We start from the raw sequence: 26,844 nt of genomic DNA, 5'->3' as shown, positions 1-26,844 counted from the left end.
TCTTTAAGAATCTGATGGGTGTTCTCCCATCAGCTGAGAAGATGTTCTCCCTCATGGGAGGATTTAAAACAGGAACATGGTTTCAGAATAAGAGATTGTCTGTTCAAGTCCGGGTGAGGAGGAATTTCATTGCCAATAATTTCATATTACTGAGTGGCAGAGCAGGCTCACAGTGACATTGATTGCTTTTGTGATTCTGGAGAAAGGTCACCAGAAATGGTAGAACTACCTGTCCATGACAATGGTGATTCCAAAAGGCTTTTTGTCACTATCCAGAAATTAAGTTCCTGTATGTTAAAATTAGGCATTTGAAAAATATACGACTCTCCTAATATATTTGGCATTACCCATGGAAATGAGACTCATAAATTATCACTATATGCAGATGATCTACTATTATATATTTCTAACCCAGGAAAATCTATTCCGGCAGTATTAACTTTGCTTGCTCAGTTTAGTAGTTTTTCTGGTTATAAATTGAATCTAGGTAAGAGTGAACTTTTTCTGTTAAATATGCAGGTTCCCACTTACAGAAACTCTCTATTTAGAGTGACTACTGACTATTTTACTTATCTAGGAGTTAAAATTACTAAGAGACATAAGGATCTATTCAATTTTAACCTTTTACCATTAATTAATCAGGTTAAGCAACTGATTACTCAATGGTCCCCATTGTCTCTATCATTGATTGGCTGAATTAATGCTGTTAAAATGATTATTTTACCTAAATTTTTATATTTATTTCAAACGATACCAATTTTTATTCCTAAGTCCTTCTTTGATACTATAGATTCTAAAATTTCCTCTTATATATGGCAAAATAAAAATCCCAGATTAAGTAAAAAATGCTTACAGAAATCTAAGAAAGAAGGTGGTTTGGCATTGCCTAACCTAAGATTTTATTATTGGGCAATTAATAGTCGATATTTAATATTTTGGACGCAAGATTGGAATACAACTCCAAGCCCATATTGGGTAAACCTTGAAGGCCACTCTGTACAAGGATTTTCTTTAGCTTCCATTTTAGGAACTTCACTGCCTTTTGTACTATCTAAATTGAATAAACAAACGTTTAACCCTATAGTTAAACATATATTGCGTATATGGTTTCAATTTCGTAAATTTTTTGGCCTGAATGAATTTGTTAACAAGTCCTATTATATCTAATTTCTTTTTTCAACCCTCGGTAATTGACCAAGCCTTTTTGATATGGAAAACGAAAGGCATAATACGTTTTTGTGATTTATTTCTGGATAACTGTTTTGTCTTTCGAACAGTTATCTAAGAAATTTGATTTGCCTAAATCTCATTTTTTTAAAGATATTTACAAATAAGAAATTCTTTAAATACTACGTTGCCTACCTTTCCGACTTCAAATCCTACTGGCATTATTAATAAAATTTTAGGTTTAAATCCTTTTCAGAAGAGATTAATAGCAATTATTTATGATATAATTATGAAATTACATCCAGATACATCTGATAGAATTAAAAACGAATGGGAAAGGGAACTTCGTCTACCTATAGAGAAATGGGATAAAATTTTTCAATTAGTACTTCTATATGTGCTAAACATACATTAATATAATTTAAAGTAGTACATAGAGCCCATATGTCCAAAGATAAACTAGCTTGTTTTTATTCCCATATAAGCCCTACTTGTGATAGATGTCACTCTGAGGTGGCTTCCTTAACTCATATGTTTTGGTCCTGTCCTCTTTTGGAAAAATATTGGAAAGATATTTTTGATATTATTTTAACAGTTCTATGTTTTGATTTAAAACCCCATCCTATTACAGCAATTTTTGGATTGCCGATGGTAGAACACAGATCTTTGTCTTCTTCAGCCTGTCGGATGATGGCATTAGTTACTTTAATGGCTAGAAGATATATTTTGTTGAACTGGAAGGAAATCAATCCTCCTACTTTCCAATGGTTTTCTCAAACTATACTAAGTTTAAATTTAGAAAAATTTAGAAGTGATATTTTTGACCCTTCGATTAAATTTGAAGAAACTTGGAAACCTTTCATGCAACATTTTCATATGATGTAATCTGACCTTTCTGAATCTTTTTTTTTCATATTCATTATATGAATAGAGGAGCGGAGTTGACGACATTACTGAACGTGACTGATTCAAGATATTGGTCTAGCCCTGTTTTGTTCTGTTTTTTGGGGGTTTTTTCCTCTCTTTTTCTTTCGGGGATTTTTTTTGTTTACATATATTTTTTCTTTTTATTTCTTTTTTATGACTAATTTCATTATGAGTTTGGAAGTCTATTATTCCTATGTTACTTAAAATCCTTTTTGTATATGCTGATTAAGATTATTCCAATCTCTTTGTACCAACTTTGTTATTGAGTTTATAATTTTGAAAAATAATAAAAAGATTTAAAAAGAAAGAAAGAAAAATATACATTACTCAACTGAGGAACAGTTGCTTGCTTTTGCAAAGTCATACAGGGCACATATTTTACAGTAAGTCTAAGCAATATTGCTGCTTCCCTGAGTTCTAATGAACTATTGGGTTATTTGGGAACTTCAATTCCATAGATTTCCATAGAAATAAACCACAGCTTTGATTTCTCAGCTTTAGAGAAATCTGAGATCATGGGTCGAAAATGAACATTTGTAACTTCACACATTTAAGATCTAACATAATAACTAGTATCTACTAGAAGTCTAGGTATTTTAATGACGCGAGTTGATTTTAATCTTCATTTGAATGTTCTACTTGTAGTAACTTCCTACTTCTGTATGTTCTTCCTGAAGGCAAATAATGTGTTTTTAATTTTGCACTTGAATCTGACGGCTTGTCTTTCCTGAAAAATAGAATTTGATTGGTATTTCATAAAATTTATGGTACATTATAAATGAAGCTTAAATGGAAATTATGAATTATGAATAAGTCTACTGCCCCACTCAGGATGCAAGTGGTCACTGTACAAAACTGTGCAGATCTGGGTTACTTAATTAAAATCAAATAGATCTTGATGACTAATTCAAAATGTGTATTAGAGCCAGGACATAGAAACAGTTCTTACTAGTGCAATTTGTATTTCCATATTTTTTAACTTTTTGCTGTTGTTTCCAACCTTCAATTTCACAATTGAACTTGGATTTTTCACAACCTTGGGACTGACATGGGTTTCTGGGTATGGGGGTGACAGATGGAATTCCTGAATTGAAAACAGAAAATGCAGGTTTAAAAAATAAATCAGTGGGTCAGACAACGTTCTTAGAGAAAGAGTTTTACATTTTGGGCTTGTATCAGAAGTAGGAAAAACAAGTAATGAAGGAGCTTTTTAGTTGCAGGGAAGGGGGGAGGATGGGGCGAATAGAAAGGATGTTTGTGAAACGAAGACCAAGAAGATTGCAAATGGTGGTGAGTACTGAGACAGAGGGAAGATTTGTTAATTGCAAGTGCAAATGGAGATGATAGAGGATGAAGGAGAGGGAAAATGGTGCTGGAAGATAAAAATAATATCTGCAGCTGCTAAAAATCTGAAATTAAACAGAATGTTGGAAATCCCCAGCAGAATGGTGGTATCTGTGTAAGCTTCTACACAAAATGAAAAGGCTGGTTAACTCAAATTGTTGAATGCTGTGAGCTGTAATATGCCACCATAAAATGAGATGCTGTTCCTTGAGCTTGTGCTTTGTAGGTGCAATGCAAGAGATGTGACTGTATGGGATTCCTCTGGGTACAGTGGTTTTCCCAGTGTGTTGGTACGAAATAGGTGACCCCTGGGTTATGAATGCCCAACTTTGTTTACACTGTAATATACAAAATGACATCCTGTAATAAATTCTGATGTCCAAGATGCATATATAAATTCATTTTTATAAGCAGCAGAAATAGATCCCCCTCTCACCCCCTCCATCTTTATCTAAAATACTGTTTTTGTTTTAATGAGTCATGTGTTTTTAAGACCATAAAACCATAAGACATTGGAGCAGAATTAGGCCATTCGGCCTGTCAAGTCTGCCCTGATTATTACTGATCCATTTCTCTTTCAACCTCATTCTCTGCCTTCTCCCCATTACCTTTCGTGCCCTAACTTATCAAGAATCTATTAAGCTCAGCCTTTAATACACAATGATCTGGCCTCCATAGCTGCCTGTGGCAACAAATTCCACAGGTTCACCTCTCTCTAGTTAAAGAAATTCCTCCTTGTATATGGCCTAAATGGACGTCCTTCTATTCTGAGGTGGTGCCTTCCACAACCACTCTATCAAGGCCTTTCATCATTTGACAGGTTTCGCTGAGACCTCGCCTCTCTCCCCCCATTCTTCTAAATTCCAGCGAGTACAGGCACAGAGCTATCAACTGCTCCTCATAATGTCTTTCAATCCCTGAATTATTTCCGGGAACCACTGTTGAAACCTCTTCAATGTTAGCATATCTTTTTTAAGATGAGGAGCCTAAAACTGCTCACAGTACTGCAAGTGAGGCCTCACCAGTGCCTTATAAAGCCTCAGCATCACATCCCTGCTCGTATATTCTAGACCTTTCGAAATGAATGCTAACGTTGCATTTATCTTCCTCACCACCGACTCAACCTGCAACTTAACCTTTAGGGAATCCTGCACTAGGACTCCCAAGTCCCTTTGCACTTGAGATTTTTGAATTTTCCCCCTATTTAGAAAATAGTCTATGTTTTTATTCCTTCTACCAAAGTGCATGACCATACACTGTGAGGCACTGTATTCCATCTGCTGCTTCTTTGCCCATTCTCCTAATCTGTCTTAAGTTTTTTTGTGACCTCCCTGCTTCTTCCACACTACCTGCTGCTCCACCTATCCTCATATTATTCACAAACTTGACCACAAAGCCATCAATTTTGTTATTCAAATTATTAACATACAACATAAAACACCATCCAAACACTGACCCCTTTGGAACATTATTACTCGCCTGCATCCAACCAGAAAAGACTCCCTTTGTTCCCACTCTTTTGCCTCCTGCCAATGCTCAGTCCATGCTAGTACCTTTCTTGTAATACCATGGGCTGTTATCTTGCTAGGCAGCTTCATGTGTGGCACCTTCTCCAAGGCCTCTTGAAAATCCAAGTGCACATCATCCACCAATTGTCCCTTGTCCTGCTTTTTTTTTCCCTCAAGGAATTCCAACAGTTTTGTCAGGCAAGATTTTCCCTTGAGGAAACCATGTTGACTTCAACCCAATTAATCATATGCCTCCAAGTACCCTGAACCTTCATCCTTAAACAACTCCAACATCTTTCCAACCACTTAAGTCAGGCTAACTGGTCCTATAATTTTCTTTTCTTCTGCTTCCCTCTGGCAGGTGACTTTAATTGATGTATTCACATTGCAGCAAGAGAGAGAGAACAACGCACATGTGTAGAGAACAGATCAATATATGGATGGGGTCATTGCTCTAAAAGAAATAGATCCATACATTACACTTCCTCCCCCTTTAGATTAATGTAACATAAAATTATATATGCACAAAACATTCAATTTCCATTTCATAAACCCATATTCCAAATAAATATGCTTTTACAATAACAGTCCATAACTAACTTCACAGTTCTAAAGGTTCAGTCTTTTGGGTGGCACTCTGTTTCTTCCAGGATAGCCCTTCTGGGCCTGTAGAGTGGCATCAGGTTTGGGAGGTGTCTTGTCTAAGACAACATTCTCAGTTTCTGGTGTCACGTTGCTGCCAGAGACACCATCACTGAGTGGTAAGTCTGATGACTGTAATGTATCTGTCTTGTTGGATGCAATTGACTCGGGTATGTTCTTCAGCTGTCATCCAGCTGTCATCATGTGGCTGGCCCACATGATGTCTCCATGTCGGATCTCCAACTTCCACTGTGTGCATCAGTGGTCCTGTTCTTGTAGCTATCTTACCGGGTGTCCACTTATCGTCTTGGTAATCGCACGCTAGGACTTCTGTCCAATCTCAAAGCTCCTTGCTGCTTCACTTGGCAACTGGCTGGACTGTTTATTCTGCACTTCCCTCTGTAGATCTGGTTTCAGGATGCCTATGCAAGGTCTCAGATGGTTCATGAACAGTCTTGCAGGTGTTTGATTTGTCATCACATGAACAGAGTTCTGATACACAAAAAGGAAGTTATCCACCTTTTGCTGTAGAGAAATGTCCTCCTTGTCCATCACTTTAATGGATGACTTGAAGATTTGGATAAACCTTCTAGCTGAACCATTTGTTGCTGGGTAGTGAGGAGATGACTTGAAATGGCTGATGCCAGTTTTCTTCATGAACAGTTGGAATTCTTCTGACATGTATTGTGCTCCATTGTCACTCATTTATTCTGGTAAGCCATTTCTGGCAAAGATAGTCCTCAGAGCGGAGGTGGTATTTGCTGAGGTGATTTACTTCATTGGTGTAATCTTCGGCCACTTCGAATGCACATCCACAGGAATCAGGAGGATGGAGTCCATGAATGGCCCCGCAAAGTCAATATGTACTCTTTTGCCACTCCCCTGGGTGCGATGGTGTTTGTGGGGGTGCATCTTGAACATTTTGGTATCCTGGACAGCTTTTGGCCAAGTCTTCAATCTGTTTATCTATTCCTGGCCACCACACATAGCTCTGGATGAGTCTCATCATCTTGACCAGTGTCCTTCAAGCAGATTTTCTAACACTCTGGTGCAGTTTAGAGGGAATTAAAACATGAGATCCACACGTCAACGCTCTGACATACAGACAGTTGGTCACGTCTTGCTGAGAATCCCAGAAACATAGAGTTACCATGAGATGGCCATGCCTGCATGATGATTTCATAGACTCTTGACAATGTCAGGTCATTCCTCGTTTCTCTTTGTATTTTGGAATTTGTTACTGGCACCTCTGCTGGGTCACAGAATGAAGACTTTTCTTTGTCAGTTGCCAATAGTGGAAGACGTGACAAGTCATCAGTGTTGCTATGTTGTTTGGTGCCCTTGAACTCTGTCATAAGAGTGATCTCCTAGGAATAGTGCCCAATGTTGTAACTGGGTAGCAGTCATCGCTAGAATTCCCTTCCTGAGATTGGAAATGGACACAAAGCGTGGGTGACTTGTCACTAACGTAAACTTTTGTCCATAGAGATGGTGGTGGAACTTTATTCCCCATACTAGACTAATGGCCTCTTGGTTGATCTGTGCGTAGTTGTGTTCTGCCCTTGTCAGTGATCTTGAAGCAAACACAATCGGGTGTTCAGATCATTCTTCCATAATGTGTGTCCATTATGGCTTCAATGCCATAAGGGGACCCATTGCATGCCAGTCTGATGGGCAGTGATTGGGTCATAATGGGTGAGCAGTTCATTAGATGTTATTAGTCTCTTTACTTCCTTGAATGCTCTTTCACATCTTTCTGACCATTCCCTCTTTGCTCCTGTCTGTAACAGTGTGTTCAATGGGTGCAGCACTGTAGCAATGTTGGGGAGAAACCAGTGGTAGTAGTTTATAAGGCCCAAGTATGACCTGAGTTGTGACACATTTTCAGGTTTGGGTGGCCATAATGCCGCTTCAGTTTTCTCTTGTGACTTATGTAAGCCATGCTTGTCAATGACATGGCCACAATATGAGATTTCATTCTTGAACAACTCACATTTCTCTCCAGCTTTGTGTGCAGACCATACTCACTCAGCCTGGTAAGCACTTTACCAAGGTTCTGGAGGTGCTCGTCATCATTCTTGCCAGTCATGATGATGTCATCAAGATGACATCGTGTTCCTGGGATATCTTGGAGCACTAGGTCCATTGCTCTTTGCCAAACTACTGGAGCTGATGCGACGCCAGAGTCGAGACGATTATACTGGAACAGTCCCTTGTGAGTGTTGATTGTGAGGAACTTCCTGCTTAACTCCTCGATCTCCCTTTGCACATGGGCTTGTGACAAGTCAATCTTTGAAAATCCCTCCCTGCCTGCCAAAGATGCAAAATGCCTTCAATTCGTGGCAGGGGATACTGCACAGTACGTAGCACCGGGTTGATGCTCACCTTGAAATCCTCACATATGCGAACGGTTCCGGCCTTCCCTTTCTTGATTACCGGGACAATGGGCGTGGCCTAGCCACTCCACTCCACCTTGGAGAGAATTCCAGATGCCTACAGGCTTTGCAGTTCGGCATCCATTTTAGGAATTAGTGCATAAGGCACTGGATGTGCTTTATGGAATTTTGGTGTTGCTGCTTCATCCATTTCGATTCTGCTCTTCATGCCTTTGAGTTTACCAATCCTCTTCTCAAACACCTCATTAGCAGTAAGCAGCCATACCAGTCTCTGGTTAGTGCTACCATTTGGGCTGTCATTGCCTGTTGATGTCACACTGAGAGCTTTGAGTGCCAGGCTAGTTGGACTTTTTTCAACCATTCACATCTGAAAAGTGCTGGCCCTCCACTTTTCAATACATAAAGCTCTAAATGTTGTGTTTGGCCTCCATACGTCACATTTACTTTAAGTTTGTCTTTGGGAGACACTTTTTCACCTTAGTAAGTCTTTACCATCACTGAGGTCTTCTCTAATGTTATTTTAGAAAGCAGTCTGGAACTATGGATAGAACTGACCCTATATCCAACTCCATTTTCAGTTTTACACCGGACGCATCTGTTGTGATCCAGCTGATTTTTGTGATCTGCTTTGGTTATGCTATGTAGTTCTAGGCATGACATTTAACCTTTGTCAGACTGTTGTCTGATTCTGTATTACATTTGGTAACATTATGCATATGCTTAATTTTGTGTTTGAGACTTTTCACTCATTTGTGCTTTTTGAATGCCTTGCACACTCTCTCTAAGTGACCTTGTCTTTGACACTTTCTGCAGACTTTTTCTTTGAAGCAGCAATCATTTGCATCATGAGACAATTTGCCACATTGAGATCATCTTTGGCTTTTTGCACCATTCTGGGACATTTGTGCATTTCACATTCTACCCTCCTTTTCTGTAGTTCTGTTTTATCCTTTGCTGCAGTCTCTAACAATATTGCACTGGTCAAAACATGTTCTAAGGTTAGGTCTCTTTCAGAGACCCCTTTTGAGTGCTTTGACTATACATGCCTCATAGAAGCCTGTACCTTAATGCATCAGAAAATCCTCCCTAAAATCACAGTACTGGGGAAATTTTGCGCAATTCTGCAACATATTCAGAAATGCCTTCATCTTTGGACTGGTTTCTTTTGTAAAATCTAAATCCCTCAGCTATTACCAGCAGTTTAGGTAATTTCAAGCTCAAGTCATTTTGTAAAATTTAACAATTTTGATGAATGTCTTGGTTGCTAGCTTTGCAGGTGTTACAAATTTATGTAAGAGTCTGTAAGTTATTGGGCCCTTTAAGCTAAGAAGTGTAGGGATTTTCTTTTGCTCCTCCACGTTTGTGTTACAATACATTTCAACCCTCTCAATATACGATTCCCAGCCTTCATTAGCGCTATCAAATTCATCAACTTTCCTGACTACAGCCATTGACATATCATTTTCACTTTAAATTCAACATATCTTTCACTGTTACTCATGGGTGCTTCGGCATTCTCTCGCTGTTTCATCTGTAACTGTTTGTGGAGTCCATGATATTTCCTGACATTCATGTTTGTACTTGTTGCAAATTTGCTGTGTCGGTACACGTGGGAGATTGCTTTAACTGGTGTATTCACATTGTAGTGAGCGAGAGAGAGACGGAACAATACGCATGCATACACTTCAGTGGATGTGCAGAAAACAGATCAATACATAGTGCCAGGGATATGGGGTCATTGGTCTGAAAGAAATGGATCCGTACATTACAGGTGGAGTGACATTTACAATTTTCTGGTCATCCAGAACCATTCCGGAAGATAGTGATTCTTGAAAGATCATTACTAATGCTTCCACAATCTCTTCAGCTACCGCTTTCAGAACCCTCAGGTGTAGTCCATCTAATCCAGGTGGCTTAGAACTTGGCTTCAGAACTTACAGCTTCGCAAGCTCCTTCTCCCTGGTAATAGCAACTGCATTCACATCTGCCTCCTGACGTGCTCAAACTTCCAGCATACTGCTACTCTCTTCCACAGTAAAGACGGATGCAAAATACTTATTCCATTTGTCTGCCATTTCCTGGTCCCCCATTACTACCTCTCCAGCGGTCCAATATCTAGTCTCGCCTCTCTTTTACTCTTTATATATCTAAAAAAACTTCTGATACCCTCTTTGATATTATTAGATTCATTCTTTTATTCCTTACTGTATGGCCATTTTGATTGCCTGGTGGTTTTTAAAAGCTTCCCAATCCTCTAACTTCCCATTAATTTTTCTTCTATTAAATGCCCTCTGTTTTACTTTTATGTTGGCTTTCACTTGTCAGCCACGGTTGTGTCATCCAGCCTTTGGAATACTTCCCTGAGATGTATCTATCCTGTGCTTTCCGAACTGCTCCCAGAAACTTCAGCCATTGCTGCTCTGCCATCATCCCTGCTAGTGTCCCCTTTCAATCAACTTTGGCCAGCTCCTCTTTCATGCCTCTGTAATACCCTTTTCTCCACTACAATACTGATACATCTGGCTTTAGCTTTTTCCTGTCAAACTACAGGATGAATTCTGTTATCTTATGGTCAGTCCCTGCTAAGAGTTCCTTTACCTTGACCTCCCTAATCAAATCAGGTTCTTTACACAACACCCAATCCAGAATAGCTGATCCCCTAGTGGGCTCAACCACAAGCTGCTCCAAAAAGCTATCTCGGAGGCATTCTACAAGTTCTCTCTCTTGACCAAAATCAGCACCAAACTGGTTTCCCCAATGTACCTGTATATTGAAATCCCCCATGACTATTGTAACTTTTCCATGGACGGCTTCCAGACCGTTCGGGCTGACCGGAAGTGCACTGAAAGCAGTAGGCGTAAAGAAGTTGGGTGCTTACTGTTCTGGTTAACAACAGATGGTGCAATCTGGGTCATATTACGATCGAGGAACGTGTTTGTAGACCGGATATTGAACTTTTTACTGTTGGACTTCGGCCATATTACACTGGGCGGCAGGGGAAGTCATTCCTGCCTGTGGCCATCGAACTTGCAGCTCCTCCCGTGGAGAGTCAGACACCCTGAGCCAATAGACTGGTCCTGGACTTATATTCCATCTGGTATAGTTTGCATTTTGTTGTTTGATTGTTTGTGGTTTTTGTATTGCTATATTTATGCTCTATTCTTGGTTGGTGCGGCTGTAATGAAGCCCAATTTCCCTCGGGATCAATAAAGTATACCTACCTATCTATCTATTACCCTTTTGATGTGCACTTTCTATCTCCCATTGTAATTTCTCACCCACAGTTTGGCTACTGTTCGGAGGCCTGTACACAACTCCCATTAGGGTCTTTTTATCCTTGCAGTTCCTTAATTCTACCCACAATGATTCTACGTCTTCTGATACTATGTCACGTCTCTCTAACGATTTGATTTCATTTTTTACCAACAGAGCCACCATCCCCTTTGGCTACCTGCCTGATCTTTCGATACAATTTCCATCCTTGGATGTTAAGCACCCAACTATGATCTTCTTTCAGCTATAGCTCAGTGATACTCACAAAGTCAAACCTCTCAATCTTTAACTGTGCTACAAGATCATCTACCTTATTTCGTATACATTGTGCATTCAAATATAACACCTCCAGTCCTGTGTTTGTCACCCTTTTCAACTGTGTCCCCGTTACACTGCAGCTCATTTCACTCACTGCAATGTTGCCACGTCATCTGCCTGTCCTTCCCGACAGTCTCAATACACACTGCCTCCGCTTACATACCAACTGCCCTATCCTCAGCCCTATCACTGGTTCCCATCCTCCTGCCAAATTAGCTTAAACCCTCCCCAACCATTCTAGCAAACCTGCTGGCAAGGAAGTTGGTACCCCTCAGGTTCAGGTGTAATCTGTCCTTTTTGTACAGGTCGTACCTTCCCCAGAAGAGCTTACAGTGTCTCCTGCCACAGTTCCTCAGTCACACGTTCATCTGCCAAATCATTCTATTCCTACCCTCACTGACACATAACACAGGCAGCAATCCAGAGATTACTACCCTTGAGGTCCTGCTTTTCAGCTTTCTACCTGGCTCTCTTCAGGACCTCCTCTCTTTTCCTACTTATGTCATTGATGCCAATATATACCAAGACTTATGAATGCTGCGGATCTGCTCCGAGGCATCCCTGACCCTGGCAGCTGGAAGGCAACATATCATCTGGGCGTCTCAATCACGTCAACAGAATCTCGTATTTACTTCTCTAGTTATGGAATCCCCTATCACTACAGTCCTCCTCTTTTCCCTTCCCATCTGAGCCACAGTGCCAGACTCAGTGCCAAAAACCTGATTGCCGCAGCTTCCCCTGGTAGGTTTTGTCTCTCCCCACCAACAGTTTCCAAAGTGATATACTTATTATTGAGGGAATGGCCATAGAGGTACTCTGCACTGGCTGCCTGTTCCCTTTTCCCTCTCCTGACAGTCACTCAGGTACCTGTCTCCTGCAATTTAAGGATGACCACCTCCATGTAGCTCCCATCTATCACCACCTCAGTTTCCCTTATGAGCTAAATGTCACTGAGCTGCAGCTTGATGTACTTGGTGCAGATGTGGTTACCTTGGAGGCCGGAAATTCCCACATCTCACACAAAGAATACAGCATAGCCCCTGGAGTCATTCTCAGTGCACTAAATACGTGCAGTACTAGCAGAGGAAGAATGAAGAAGAAACTTACTAGTTACTTACCTTGTCCAAGCCATTTCTCAATGAAACCTAATGAGCCTACGCCTCCCCACTCCAACACTGGTCCACTCACACAATGGCCGCTCTGCTTGTCCCTCCCTTATTTTTATTTGCCCTTGCTAATGAATCGCGATTTAATTGGGTCGCTGGAAAACACCGTAAGCTATTTTTGATATCATTCATTACAGTGCCGGAAGTATGGTTACTATGAAGAGCGATTTTGTGTATTTTCTGTCACAGACTTTTGCAAAATGAAACCCATTCATTAACCCAATGATGAACTGTAAATGTTTGGTTGAAAGCAGGGTGCACCTATAGATGACTATTTACACTGGGGAGTTGGATGCTCCACAAAGAGTTTGAGTTGGCTTTTGCCTTCTTTCAGTTACTTTGCAAAGCAGTCTGCAGAGAAATTGAGATGGTTCCTGTATTCCATAGTGCCAATTCAAAAATTTTTTGTTTTAATGTATTAGTCTTTTTACTGTAGTCTCATGATTTCATATGCACATTTATATGATATAAAACTCATGTCAGTTGTATGTAGAAAAGTCTTAGGGGTATTTTGTTTTCAGTGTAAAATTACTTTCCAAATGTTAATTTGAATGGGATGGCTATAATAACTCAGTTCTTCAAAATTGACTGTATTAAGCTATGGCTGCCGTTGCATTAGGATAGAAGTCTGTAGGATAAATAAAGAAAAATACAGTATCAGACTGGCTTCTCAGGCAATTACATACTTGAAGCTTTTTAATTACATCTTTGACTCTCCTTAAAACCTACATGCTTGGCTGAACAGTTAATACTCAGTTACAAAATTTTTTTTGCCAATGGTTCTACATAATGATGTGTCATTTCCACAATCTAAGTTTGAGTTGATGTTTTTTATACAGTGCCTTATGAGCATAGTAACATAATAAATAGAGTTAGTTGTATGATCCTTCAGATTTTCTTTGGCATTCATTCATAACCTCACAGCTGCTCTGATCTTTGGCCTCAGCTCTACTGGCCAATCCCCATAATCTTGATTCCCTTGTAGTTTGAGAGTTTTAGCCTTTGACATGCTTGATGACGCAGTATCTGTTGGTCTCTGGCATAAGATATTTCAAAGATTTGCAACTCGATATTAAAAGCAATGGCTCCTCATGTTGGTCTTAAACGGGCAATCCTGTACACAAGGTCTAAACCCCCAAGTTCTCAGCTTTCCAGATATTGCAAACATGATATTCATCCTGCCAAACCTCCTCAGGGTGTTGTATGTTTCAATAATATGTTACTTATAGCAGAATCTATAATGGCTTTTGAAAAGGAAGTGGATCAATATTTAACAGAAAAATACCAAGAGTGGATAAGAGGCAAGGATAGTATAAAGTGAATGCCTTTTTCAAGGAGCTAAAACAGGCATGATAGGAATTTTATGTTGTGAAGTTCTACTAACCATCTGCAGGTTACCAATGGTTGTAGGAGAATGGAAACCATAAGTAAGTGATCATCTGTCCCTGCATTTTCCTAACTTTAAATCCTGCTTTCGACCAAACACTTATCCCAGATTTTTTTAAACTAGCTCATATAGCCTTGACTATTAATGGCAGTCAAACTCCCATTCTCCAAATTCTTTCCAATACATCAGTGTCCTTTTGAACAGTGCACAAAACGGTACACTGCTTTCTAAATATGGTCTCAGCCATGAGTTCACAGTTAAAATAACAGGCTCCACCTCATCAGCAAATTCCCTCGCATGTCTAACTGCTTGATCAGTTTTGCTGACAGTGCTCATTGGCTGATTTATTTTGCGGCTAGTTGATAATAGTGCACCATTGTCAGCAGGCAACCATTTTTTGCTTAGTATTTTCTTTATCACATTGTTATTTTACATTTGGCTGAGCTCAATTAATCAGGCCTGTGCAATTTGTCCCAGATATACGTATCTGTTATCTGAAGGGCTACCCCGTTCTTATCAAGTGGTCACATACTTGCAGCCGTTCTGTAATTTTACAAGAGTGACCTTCCTGTGTGCTGCCAACACTGTGATTAAAATATTCTGACACTCAGAACCTGCACACTTGTGCATGAAGACTTTGTGCCTTGAAGTTTAATGAAGGCTCTGTTAATAGTGTAGGCCATCCTTTAGAATGTCCTTATTTAAAAAATAAAGATGGCACTTTAACCCTATGATGTTTGAATAACTTATTATTAAAGTATAATTTTTTCAATCTCAACCATAAAACAAGATTCTTTGACATAGTCTGAAGTCTGTAGTATTGATGAAATGACCATTAAGCTTATTAAATGCAATTTTAAATGTTTCTGTAGCCAAATAACTCTCCTATCCATACATCCCATGCATAAAGAATTAAGAATCCTGATAAATCCTAGGATGTAGTGAAAGAACAGTCATGAAGTGCAAGAGATTGCAAATGCTGGAATCTGGAGCATTAAGGTGCTGGAGGAACTTGCATGGGTCAGAAATACACATTTGACATTTTAGAACAATACTCTTCATCTGGAATGAAAGAGGGGAGAAAGGCTGTGTAAACAGGTGAAAGGAAGGGGTAGAGCACAAGAGTGAATGAGTGACAGGAGGACCCAGGCGAGAAAGTGTGTTAGGCAGATGAAACTTGGAAGAGTGGAAACTAAAGTTGATAAATGGTTTTGAGGTATTGATCAAACATGATGCAGTTGAATGGATGAATGGTCTGGAGAGTTTGAATCTGAGACCGTCAGCTGATTCTGCTGTAGTGTCATGGTCTCTATGTTGCCTTGAGTTCCTGGTTGTTGGGGATTTCTTCATTGGCCCTATAAAAAGCAAAGCACTTTTTGTTTAGACCCAGTTGAATTAAATATATAAAGAGCTTTCCACTGTTTATCATTGTAATTAAACTAGAATTGGAACAAAGTTTTAATTTGTTTTCTCAGATCTTAAGGCTAGGTCAATTGAAAATTTCATAACAGAGATGGAATTGGTGCAGGTGCTTTATTGGAGCTGCAAGTGATGTGATTATAAAATTTGCAAGTATTTTGATTTAAAGGTCGCGAAGCTACTTTTGACAAACTAGTTTTTACAATGTTATCGGTGCAAGTTTTGCATTTGCCTGTTCTGATTTGGAAAGATTCAGTTTGTATGAAGTTGCTTAAGTTTTAATTTTTGTTGATAAGTTTAAAATGTTTTAATAGTATTTATTGCCTATCCTAAATAACGCCACTTTAGAGGAAAGTCCACCAGCAATGAAAAGAGGGTGTGTCCTGGGTGGGGGGGGGGTTATTATGTTGGGCATCTAGAAGAATAAGCATTGCAGAACTTCCCCTAAGTGAAACGTTTGATTTGGTGCCAAAAAGATGGTAGAAGTTTCACAACAGAAACAAAGCTTTTATTTGCACTTGTATTTGTATTCTACGCAATGACATTACACTTGACTGCCCTTTCACTGCAGCATTGAATAGCAGGTTACCATATTATCTGATTCTTCCTCAAATGCTGAAAATTAATTTAGTTTGTCACTTCAAATGGCATTTTCTTAATTCCATTAATCCTTTCTCTTAATTTCTCTGTACAGCTGGTACAATAAATGGTGTTGTTGCCAGTGACTCAGATTTGGTATTGTTATAAGATTCTTGAATAGACTTGTAAGAGACAGATGAAATGTTGACCTCTTAGCCTACTTCATACTGCCCCTTGCACCTTGTTAGTCTACCTGCACCGCACAATCTCTGCATCCGTGTCACCCTATTCTGCATTCTGTTGTTTTGTTTTCCCCTTATCGATATCTTGATATTTTGCATGTCATCCAGACACAATTACAAAGCTTTTCAGTGTATCTTGGTTCATGTGGGCCGAAGGGCCTGTATTGTGCTGTAGGTTTTTTTCCTATGTGACAATAATAAACCAGTTACCTTAACTGCATGTCTGGAGTTTGCATGTTCATAGGACATGGATTTTCTCCAGTTCCTCCTCATTTCTATCATGTCCCGAAGGTTAGCTGTTTGGAAGTTTAATTGGCTACTGTAAATTACTCCAAGTGTAGAGGAGTTATTGAACAATCTATAGGACAAGCTGTTTCTATGCTGTATGACTCTTAAACCCAAATTTAGTGCTCTGTTCTCTCATCTCTGGTACACATTTTTAACAACATTGCCGACTCCTGACACTGTTTTCACACTGCCTTTGCATACAAACGAACAAACATACTTAATTATTATATTCCTAGTGATGTTTTCTCATCTTCAGTAGAAACTTTCGAATTGTTGCAGTATGAATGCTGGGTACTCTCTTCACTGTTCTCAAATATGTGCCAAGTGTTGTGTTGAACTATATTCTGAAGCTCATTGATTAAAAGCAAATGGCTTTAGCACTGAACCCGAATGAAAATGCCTTGTTCTTGCAGGGTGTTGGTGCTGAAAGGTGTAAGAATAGGCAACAATCTTCCACATTCCCAGCTGTTTGTGCAGCCTTTTCTAATCTCACTGCAGTATGTGCTATCTGGTATACTTATGCCCATCTGTGGTCCATCAAAAATAATATACCAGAGACAGATGCACAAGGCTTTAACTTTTTTCTACGCATCGGAAATGAACTGGTGGAGCAATTGCATTGGTCTATGTTAATAGGGTCAAGAACTTGATGCATGATGATTTATTTCTTATTGTGATATTCTGTTTTGAGGTTCCATTATTTCCTTTGTTTGATAAGTGTTTTATTTCTTTCTCTCTCTTAACAGGCAGAGATGTTCAAAGCAGCTTTTGATACCCAGAGAAATTTCCTGTTGATGGCCTGTAAGCACCAGCAGCCCCTGGAGGTGGGTAACTGTATGTGTAGTATGAAATTCCAAAACCACTTGTGAAAGTCAGCTAAGCTCTGCCTTGAAACAGATCCACTGTAGCCATGAGATTTCCAAGAAATAACTGTTAGCAATTACGTATGAAGTAGGTTTCTCTACACCTCTTTAACTTAAAATATGCAACTGAAGTTTTCTTTTGACTCTAAAGCTCTTTACATGCTTTTGAGCTTTTAACAGCAATCTAAGGTTTTTCCCCCAGCCAAGGAAGCACTACTTGAAAAATATGTACACTGTAATGCAGGAAATGCAGCAAGTAACTTGCAATCAGCATTGCTGCACAAGATAAAGTTTTATAGTGGTATTGGTTAAATAGTCAGTGGTCAGGTCACATGTCAACTGCCCATCTCTTGTCCTTTGCATCTCCCAGAATCTAATTCTTGAAATATGTTCTGTAATAGGATACTGCAAGCACTGCTAAATAATTTTCATTTGAAATAGTGCCTCACATTGACAGAAGAGCAACAACAAGGCTGTCTACAGCTATCTAATAAAACATTGTAAATGTGTTTGGCAGCAGCTAATTTACAATGCCCTTTGCCTAACATCTCATCCTAAAGACAGCAGTACTGCCTGTCTACTACACTGAGTGTCAGTCAAGCTTATGTAAGTATTTGGAGTGTGTCTTGACCCGACAGCCTTCTGAATCAGAAGCCAAGGTACTATCACTAAGCAACAAATGACACACAACTTGCATTACGTATTTGGTGTTTCATCGTGCCTGTGTTTTTGAAATTAGTCAATTCCCTTCTTCTGAGCAGCAATGTGACTGCTGGTTTTGACCTTCTGAATTCTATATCCTGCCCCTGCACTGTTTTTTTTTGCACCTGCTAAAGTGCATGATGAGCAGCAACAAATGATTTGAAGATCAGATGACATTTAGATCCCATCTTGGGCAGCTGAGTATAGATGGTGATGCCATTGCAGTTCCATTGGTGAAGGATGATGTAGGATCACCTGTGTAGGATGATAATGCCTTCTAATATTTTCCATATTCATCATGAGAAAGTTGAGCTATTGTTTATGGTATCCATGATCGTACACAACACACGTACGTCACAGATGCGTACTTCTCAGGAAGGAAGGCTCAGACCTATGTAGTGGTGACATGTACATCTGTCTCTTTCCACAACTATAACAATACCTTATCAACCATAGCGCAGTTTGAGACATGAGATGTTATTTGGGAAAAATGCTACATTAATGCAAGTCATTTCCTCAGATTGCAATTTGTCTCAGTGGATACATTACCAAATAATTCACGTATGTTTACTCCTGGACAACAAAAACATGGGTTGTACACTTCTAATCCAAACTCAAACACAGTCATGACTGCAGTAAAATGGCATCCCACTTCAATTGTTTGAAAGTTTTGTTTGGATCCCGAATTTCTTTGTGTTAACCACTTGGCTTTAGACATTTATGAAAACTTCGCTGGTATCTGTATCTTCATTTGGAGAGATGGTTGCCTAATTTTTATTTGGTCTTTATTGCTTCACATCTTTAGAAATTTTATTCTGTGTCCTGCCACATGGGGAACTGTGGGTTGGAGTAGATGTCTGGCCTAAGAATTAATATGCTGTGACTCCATTATCATCTCTTTCATTAAATCTTCTTTGAGTATCAGGGACAGCTCTTGATTTGATTTTTGAAATATATTCTGTGATTGGATATTGCAAGCATAGCTGTGTTGAAAGATTAGCTTAGAACTTGTAGGGGATATGTGGTCCTCTGATACAGATTCAAAGTATTCAGTGCAACTTTGGATTTGTTTTCAATTTTAACAAAAGTTACAAGGCCCCTAGAAAAAATACCACGTATAATTTTTGATCTTTTTTCATCATGAAATATGGAACATCAGGACAATAAATCATTTGAATTAAATTTAAATGATTATTCTTGTTGGATTCAAAGGATTGAACTGAGTCTTTAATAATTTTTACGTTGAAAAGCAGACCTTATTGCTTCTTACTGAATCATTATCATTACTGTGACAAATCAATTATTTTAATTGAAATGATAACTATCTTGCAGTGACGTGTCAGAACAGTTCATGACTTTGAATATGCCCATCCTTAGCTTCTCTTAAAACCCTTTGCCTTCAGAAGAACAACTTCAGTTTTGTCACTTCTTACATACTGTATAACTGAAGTCCCTCAGAAATGCCAATGTAGCAAAACAATCTGACAACATCTCTAAGATCTTGGTATTCTTCGCAAAGATGATGCCTAGGATTGGACACAGTACTCAAGAAAACACATGCCTGTATTTTATAACTCTTTAGCTTAATTTCCATGATATGTACTGTACTTTGTACCTTCAGTACATGTGCCCATTTTTCTCAACTTTTCTTGCCACCATGAAAGTTTTGATACTTGCCACTCTAGGGCTTTCACTTCTTGCACACACGTTAAAGTTGTTTTATTTAATAGACAGTCCTCATTTCTTTGACCAAAATGTGTCATTTCCTGCTTGGCTAATTTTAATATGCTATTATACACAGCTGACTTTCTGACCATGGCTGGTGGAAATCGGGAGGAGAGCTACTCAACAACGAGCTCCCACTTGTTCACCTGCTCTTGTGCCAGAGGATCTCGTACAGTTTAGTATCTGGTAGTGATGCACATATAGTGTACTTGGTGGCAATGTGAGGGTGATTATCTTCTCTGAAAGATAATACTCTTGTCAGTGTATACCTGGATTTTTGTTCAAAGTGCATTTATTATCTAAATATGTATACATTAGGCAACCTTGAGATTCGCCTCCTACCAGGCTGCTATGAAACAAAGAAACGGAAAATAACCCATTTAAAGAAAGGCCGTCAAACATCCTGTGTGCAGAGGGGGGAGAAACCAAATTGTGCAAACAACAAACACAAGCAAATAGCATTCGATACAGAGTTCCACGGAGAGAGTTTGTCCACCGACCCCTAGTGCAGCGCGGAGTGGAGCAGCAAGCTGAACCGGCCTGTTCCTCACCTCGGGACCCGAAACTCTCACCTTTTGAATCTGGCCCAGTGCATAAATTGTCATCCAAACATCAGGTTCGGTATCTTTGATATACTCTGGGGCCTGGACTCTGCCCCCTTGATTTGGCCTGTACCTGACCTTTCCAATTTGGCCCGGCGTTTAAATCGATCGAACCTGGGGTCTTCCTCACTCTTGCCAATGGGCCCGCTGTCTCTTCATGACTCGTTTCTGCTGCATCGAATTGCCCCCAAGTCCAGGGGGACGTTACAGGCTATTGCTTTCGATGATCCTTTACCTGAAAAAAGAGCGATTAACGAGTATTTAGTTGTTTACCTTGTTTTATTGGCCACCAGCCAGAAGTTGTTGAGATTCACCAGTGCCATCTTAAGCTGTATTTCTGCTCAGTTCTCGCTGCACCTGGGCATGGCTGCTTCATCCTTTGATCAGTAACAATCCGGACTTGCTGCTCCTCGTTGGATATGCATGATGAAGTTCTTGCTTTCCCAATCGTAGTTAAGAGAGTTACGACAGTTCTTGGGTCGTAGGATGGCAAAGGGGCGTGACAAGAGAGCACAGTTGCAAAATGGATCCACTGTTCTTGGCCTTTCAACCTGCCCCAGACGGAGTGGAGCGCAGAGGCTGTGGCATCGTCAGTGAACTGAGTAAACTGGACAGGGTCCAATGTAGCAGCGAGATGGGATTTAATGCGATCCATAACCAGTCACTCAAAACACTTCTTTAGTGTTGAGGTCAGTGCCACTGGACAGTAGTCCTTGAGGCAGGTTACCGTTTCCCTCTTGGGCACTGGGCCACCTTGAAGCCTGAGGAGACAGTGGACTGCTTCAGAGAGATATTGACGATGTCTGTTAGAACCTCAGTTAACTGGGCTGCGCAGTCCCCCAGCACCCGACCGGGTAGGTTATCAGGCCGCATAGCTTTACGTGAGTTGACCATGACTGGGGTCTTCCTCACATCAGTTACGGCTAGACAGTGCCTGTTCCTTGAAGGGGTGGGGGAGACACATCTTTATCGACACATCATTTCGTGCATCAAGTCATTCAGCCTATCAGGAAGAGAAGCGTTACTGCATTGACGTTAAGGGTGGACTTGCAGTCTGTCCTCGTGTGGATGTGTCTGATAATGGTGACGTCGTCAATGCACTTCTCTACGTAGCCAGTCGCAGATTCATCGATGTTAGTGTGATGGTGGTAGCTAGCCACTTCCCTGAATGTGCTCCAGTCCGTGTTTTTAGAACAGTCCCGCAATGCTGAGGTTGCTCCTCTGGCAAGGTCTTTATCTCCCTTTGAACTGGTTTAATTCCTTTAATCAATAGTCAGTATGCAGGAATTAGCATAATAGATAAGTGGTCAGAGAATTCGCAGCTTTGTGTGCATCAGCAGTGTCAGTATAAACCAGGTCTAATGTCTAATATGCCAATCCCACCTGGGATCACATTAACATCGGCGAATATGTGAGATCTGTGACTAGCTGCACAGAGTAGTACATTCAGGCTGTCACTGTTATTAAGCACATCTATGTGAGGGCAAATCGGAAGCTGTGGCTGAAAGCCAATGTCTGAGCACGGCTGAGAGATTGGGTTGCTGCCTTCAGATGCTGTGCTCTCCCGTGCTATCTGGACGGCAAAATGGGATTATTCACAGAGTACACAGCCATTTCTTTTACACCAGATACATACAGTAAGATCTTAAGCCCATAAGATATAGGAGGGGAATTAGGCCATTTGGCCAATTGAGTCTGCTCTGCCAGTTCATCATGGCTGATCCATTTTTCCCCTCAGCCCCAAGCTCCTGCATTCCCCCTATGTCCCTTCATGACCTGACCAATCAAAAATCTATCAACCTCTGCCTTAAATATACATAAAGATTTGGCTGCCACAGGCAGCTGTGGTGACTAAAGAATCCACATATTAACCATTCTGTCTAAACAGGTTCCTCCTCAGCTCCATTCTAAAAGGACGCCCCTCTATTCTGAGGCTGTGTCTTCTAGTCTCAGGCTCTCCCACCATAGGAAACATCCTCTCCACATCCACTCTATCGAGGCCTTTCACCATTCGATAGGTTTCAATGAGGTCACTCTTAATTCTTCTGAATTCTAGTGAATACAGGCCAGAGCCATCAAATGCTTTTCATATGACAAGCTATTGAATCCTGGTATCATTTTAGTGAACCTCCTTTGAGCCCTCTTGAGTTTCAGTACATCCTTTCTAAGATAATGGACCCAAAACTGCTCACAATACTCCAAGTGAGGCATCACCAGTGCTTTATAAAGTCTCAACATTACTTTCTTGCTTTTATACCCTAGTCCTCTTGAAATGAATGCTAAGATTGAATTTGCCTTCCTCACCGCAGACTCAACCTACAAATTAACCTTTAGACCCTATCCTCCTCAATTTTTGTATTTTCTGTCCATAATCAGCCCTTTTATTTCTTCTGCCAATGTGCATGACCATACACATCCAGACACTATATTCCATCTGCCACTTCTTTGCCCATTCTCCTAATCTGTCCATGTCCTTCAGTAGCCTCTCTACTTCCTCAAAACTACCTGCCCCTCCATCTATCTTGGTATTGTTTGTAAATTTTGCAACAAAGCCGTCAATTCTGTCATCTAAATCATTGATAAACAATGTAATAAGAGTTGGTCCCAACACAAACCCCTCTAAAATGCCATTAGTCACTGGCAGCCAACCAGAAAAGGCTCCCTTTATTCCCACTCTTTGCCTCCTGCTAATCAGCCACAGAGTTATCCATGCTAGAACCTCTCCTGTAATACCATGGACTTGTAATTTGTTAAGCAGCCTCATGTGTGAAAGGCCTTCTGAAAATACAAGTACACAGCATCAACCAATTCTCCTTTATCTATCCTGCTTGCTATTTCTTCAAAGAATTCCAGCAGATACTTCGGCAAAATTTTCCCTTGGGGAAGCCATGCTGACTCTGGCCTATTTTGTCATGTGCCTCCAAGTACTCCGAAACCGCATCCTTAACAATCGACTCCCAACATCTTCCCAACCACTGAGGTCAGATGAACTGGCCTATAATTGCCTTTCTTCTACCTCTGTCCTTTCTTGAAGAGTGGAGTGACATTTCCAATTTTCGAGTCTTCCAGAACAGTTCCAGAATCCAGTGCTTCTTGAAAGATCTTTACTAATGCCACCACAATCTCTTCAGCCACCTCTTTCATAAACCTGGGGTGTACACCATCTGGTCCAGGTAACTTATCTACCTTCAGACCTTTCAGTTTCCCAAGAACCTTCTCTCTAGTAATGATAACTTCACACATAAGAACATAAGAAATAGGAGCAGGAGTAGGCCATCCGGCCCATTGAGCCTGCCCCGCCATTCAATAAGATCATGGCTGAACAGTCCGTAAACTCAGCTCCATCTGCCTGCCTTTTCCCCATAACCCTTAATTTCCCTACTATGTAAAAACCTATCTAACTGTATCTTAAATATATTTAGTGAAGAAGCCTCAACTGCTTCCCTGGGCAGAGAATTCCACAGATTCACCACTCTCTGGAGAAAAACATTTTCACCTCATCTCCGTCCTAAATCTTCTCCCCTGAATGTTGAGGCAATGTCCCCTAGTTCTAGTCTCACCTACCAATGGAAACAACTTTCCTACTTCTATCTTATCTATTGCTTTCAAAATTTTGTATGTTTCTATAATATCCCCTCTCACTCTTCTGAATTCCAGAGAGTATAGTCCCAGGGGACTCAATCTCCCCTTCATCTCTGGAATTAACCTAGTGCACCTCCTCTGCACTGCCTCCAAAGCCGTTATATCCTTCCTCAAGTATGGAGACCAGAACTGCACACAATACTCCAGGTGCGGCCTCACCAGTACCCTGTATAGTTGCAGCATGGCCTCCCTGCTCTTGAATTCAATCCCTCTAGCAATGAAGGCCAACATTCCGTTTGCCTTCTTAATAACCTGTTGTACCCGCAAGCCAACTTCTTGCGATTCATGAACAAGCACTCCCAAGTCCCTCTGCACAACAGCATGCTACAATCTTTCACCATTTAAATAATATCTGCTCTTCTATTATTCCTTCCAAAGTGGATGATCTCACATTTACCAACGTTGTATGCCATCTGCCAGACCTTGGCCCACTCACTTAACCTATCTATATCCCTCTGCAGACTCCACATCCTCTGTACAATTTGCTCTTCCACTGTTTAGTGCTACTCTACACTCAGTCCCCTCTTCCAAATCATCAGTGTAAATGGTAAACAGCTGCGGGCCCAGCACCGACCCCTGCGGCACCCCACTCACCACCGACTGCCAACCGGAGAAACACCCATTTATGCCAACTCTCTGCCTTCTATTGGTTAACCAATCCACTATCCATGCCAATACACTTCCTCTGACTCCATGCATCTGAATCTCATTTATAAGTCTCTTTTGCAGCACCTTATTGAATGCCTTCTGGAAATCCAAGTATACGACATCCACCTGTTCCCCTCTATCCACTGCACTCGTTATGTCCTCAAAGAACTCCAGTAAGTTTGTCAAACAGGACCTGCCATTTGTGAATCCATGCTGCGTCTGTCTAATGGAACCACTCCTTTCTAAATGTTTTGCTATTTCTTCCTTAATGACAGCTTCAAGCATTTTCCCGACTACAGATGTTAAGCTAACTGGCCTATAGTTGCCCGTCTTTTGCCTACAACCTTTTTTTTTAAAAAATGGCGTGATGTTTGCTGTCTTCCAGTACACCAGGACCTGCCAAGAGTTTAGAGAATTTTGGTAAATGGTTACTGAAACATCTACTATAACCTATGCCGATTCTCTCAGCACCCTGGGATGCATCCCATCAGGACCAGGGGACTTATCTACCTTCAGGCCCTCTAGTTTGCTCATCACTATCTCTTTAGTGACAGTGATTTTATCGAGGTCCTCACCTCCCATTTCGTCCATAACATCACTCTTTGGCACATTAGACGTATCCTCCACCATGAAGACTGACACAAAATAGTTGTTCAATGCCTCAGTCATTTCCTTATCACCCAATATCAATTTCCCCTTCTCGTCTTCCAAGGGGCCTATGTTGACTTTAGCCACCGTCTTCTGCTTTATATATTTATAAAAACTTTTGTTATATTTTGTGCCAATTTACTTTCATACTCTACTTTCACTTTCCTTATCTCTTGTTTAGTTGTTCTTTGTTGCTTAAAGTTTCCCAATCCTGCAGTCTCCCACTACTCTTTGCGACTTTGTACACATGAACTGTTAATTTGATACTATCTTTTATTTCCTTAGTTATCTAAGGCTGGCTCTCCCCACACTTACTGTCCTTACTTTTGACTGGAATATGCTTTTGTCGAGCACTGTGAAAAATCTCTCTGAAAGTATTCCACTGTTCCTCAACAGGCCTACCAAATAGCCTGTGCTCTCACTCTGCATTAGCCAACTCCTCCCTCATCCTGTTGTAGTCTCCCTTGTTCAAGCATAGTACACTAGTTTTAGATCTAACTATTTCATCCTTATGCGAAACACACACTTCATGACCCCTGACATCTGGAAATTCCACCATGCTGCTAGTGTCTTCCACAGTGAAGACTAATGCAAAATTCATCCACCATTTCCTTGTCCCCATTACTACCTCTCCAGCATCGGTTTCCAGTGGAACAATGTCCACTCTCACCTCTCTTTTACTCTTTATGTACCTGAAGAAACTTTTGGTATCCTCTTTAATATTATTGGCTAGTTTACTTTCATATTCCATTGTTACCACCTTAATGACTCATTTAGTTGCTTTCTGTTGGTTTCTAAAAACACCCCAATTGTGAGGTGCATGTCGCAGGACAATCAGACCACAATGGTCCACCCTGCATATCAACGACAGTGATGCTCCTCTTCCTTATAGGTTGAATGACTTTGACACTCTGTTTGATGCACGGAACAATATGTTGGTGGGGAAGGCTCCCCTCCACCCCAAGGAACAGACATTCTGGCTGGCTGCAGCTGATGTGAGGAAGCCCTTGGGGTCAACCCACGTAAAGCTGCGGGCCTGATAACATACCCTGGTTGGGTATTTAGGGACTACGTAGTCCAATTAAAAGAGGTTCTAACAGATACCTTAAACATCTCTGTGGGACAGTCCACTGTCTCCTCAGGCTTCAAGGTAGCCACCACCATCCTGGTGCCCTAGGATGGTAACCTGTCTCAATAACTACTGTCCAGTGGCACTGGCCGTGTTAAACCTATGGACAATATCTCACTTTTTCAATTTCTGTTTTTGCACTACTTAATTTAACCTTAATGCACATATACTTCAGTTTTTTCTTTTTATTTATCACGTATTGCATTGTACTGCTGCTACAAAGTTAACA

General features: G+C 40.5%; 1 protein-coding gene across 3 annotated transcripts in view; it reads left to right on the top strand.

The window, feature by feature from the left end:
• The window catches only part of cap2 (cyclase associated actin cytoskeleton regulatory protein 2), a 202,949-nt gene that overhangs the window by 78,252 nt on the left and 97,853 nt on the right, over positions 1-26,844 (top strand). For all 3 annotated transcript variants that reach the window (XM_072283587.1, XM_072283588.1, XM_072283589.1), the window contains one exon: positions 17,403-17,480. In XM_072283587.1, the coding sequence (XP_072139688.1) occupies positions 17,403-17,480 (78 nt within the window). The remainder of the gene's footprint in view (positions 1-17,402; positions 17,481-26,844) is intronic.

The sequence above is a fragment of the Mobula birostris genome, chromosome 19, assembly GCF_030028105.1.
Source record: "Mobula birostris isolate sMobBir1 chromosome 19, sMobBir1.hap1, whole genome shotgun sequence".
In the NCBI taxonomy this organism is placed as follows: Eukaryota; Metazoa; Chordata; class Chondrichthyes; order Myliobatiformes; family Myliobatidae; genus Mobula; species Mobula birostris.
This window is presented reverse-complemented; position numbering and strand designations above follow the sequence as displayed.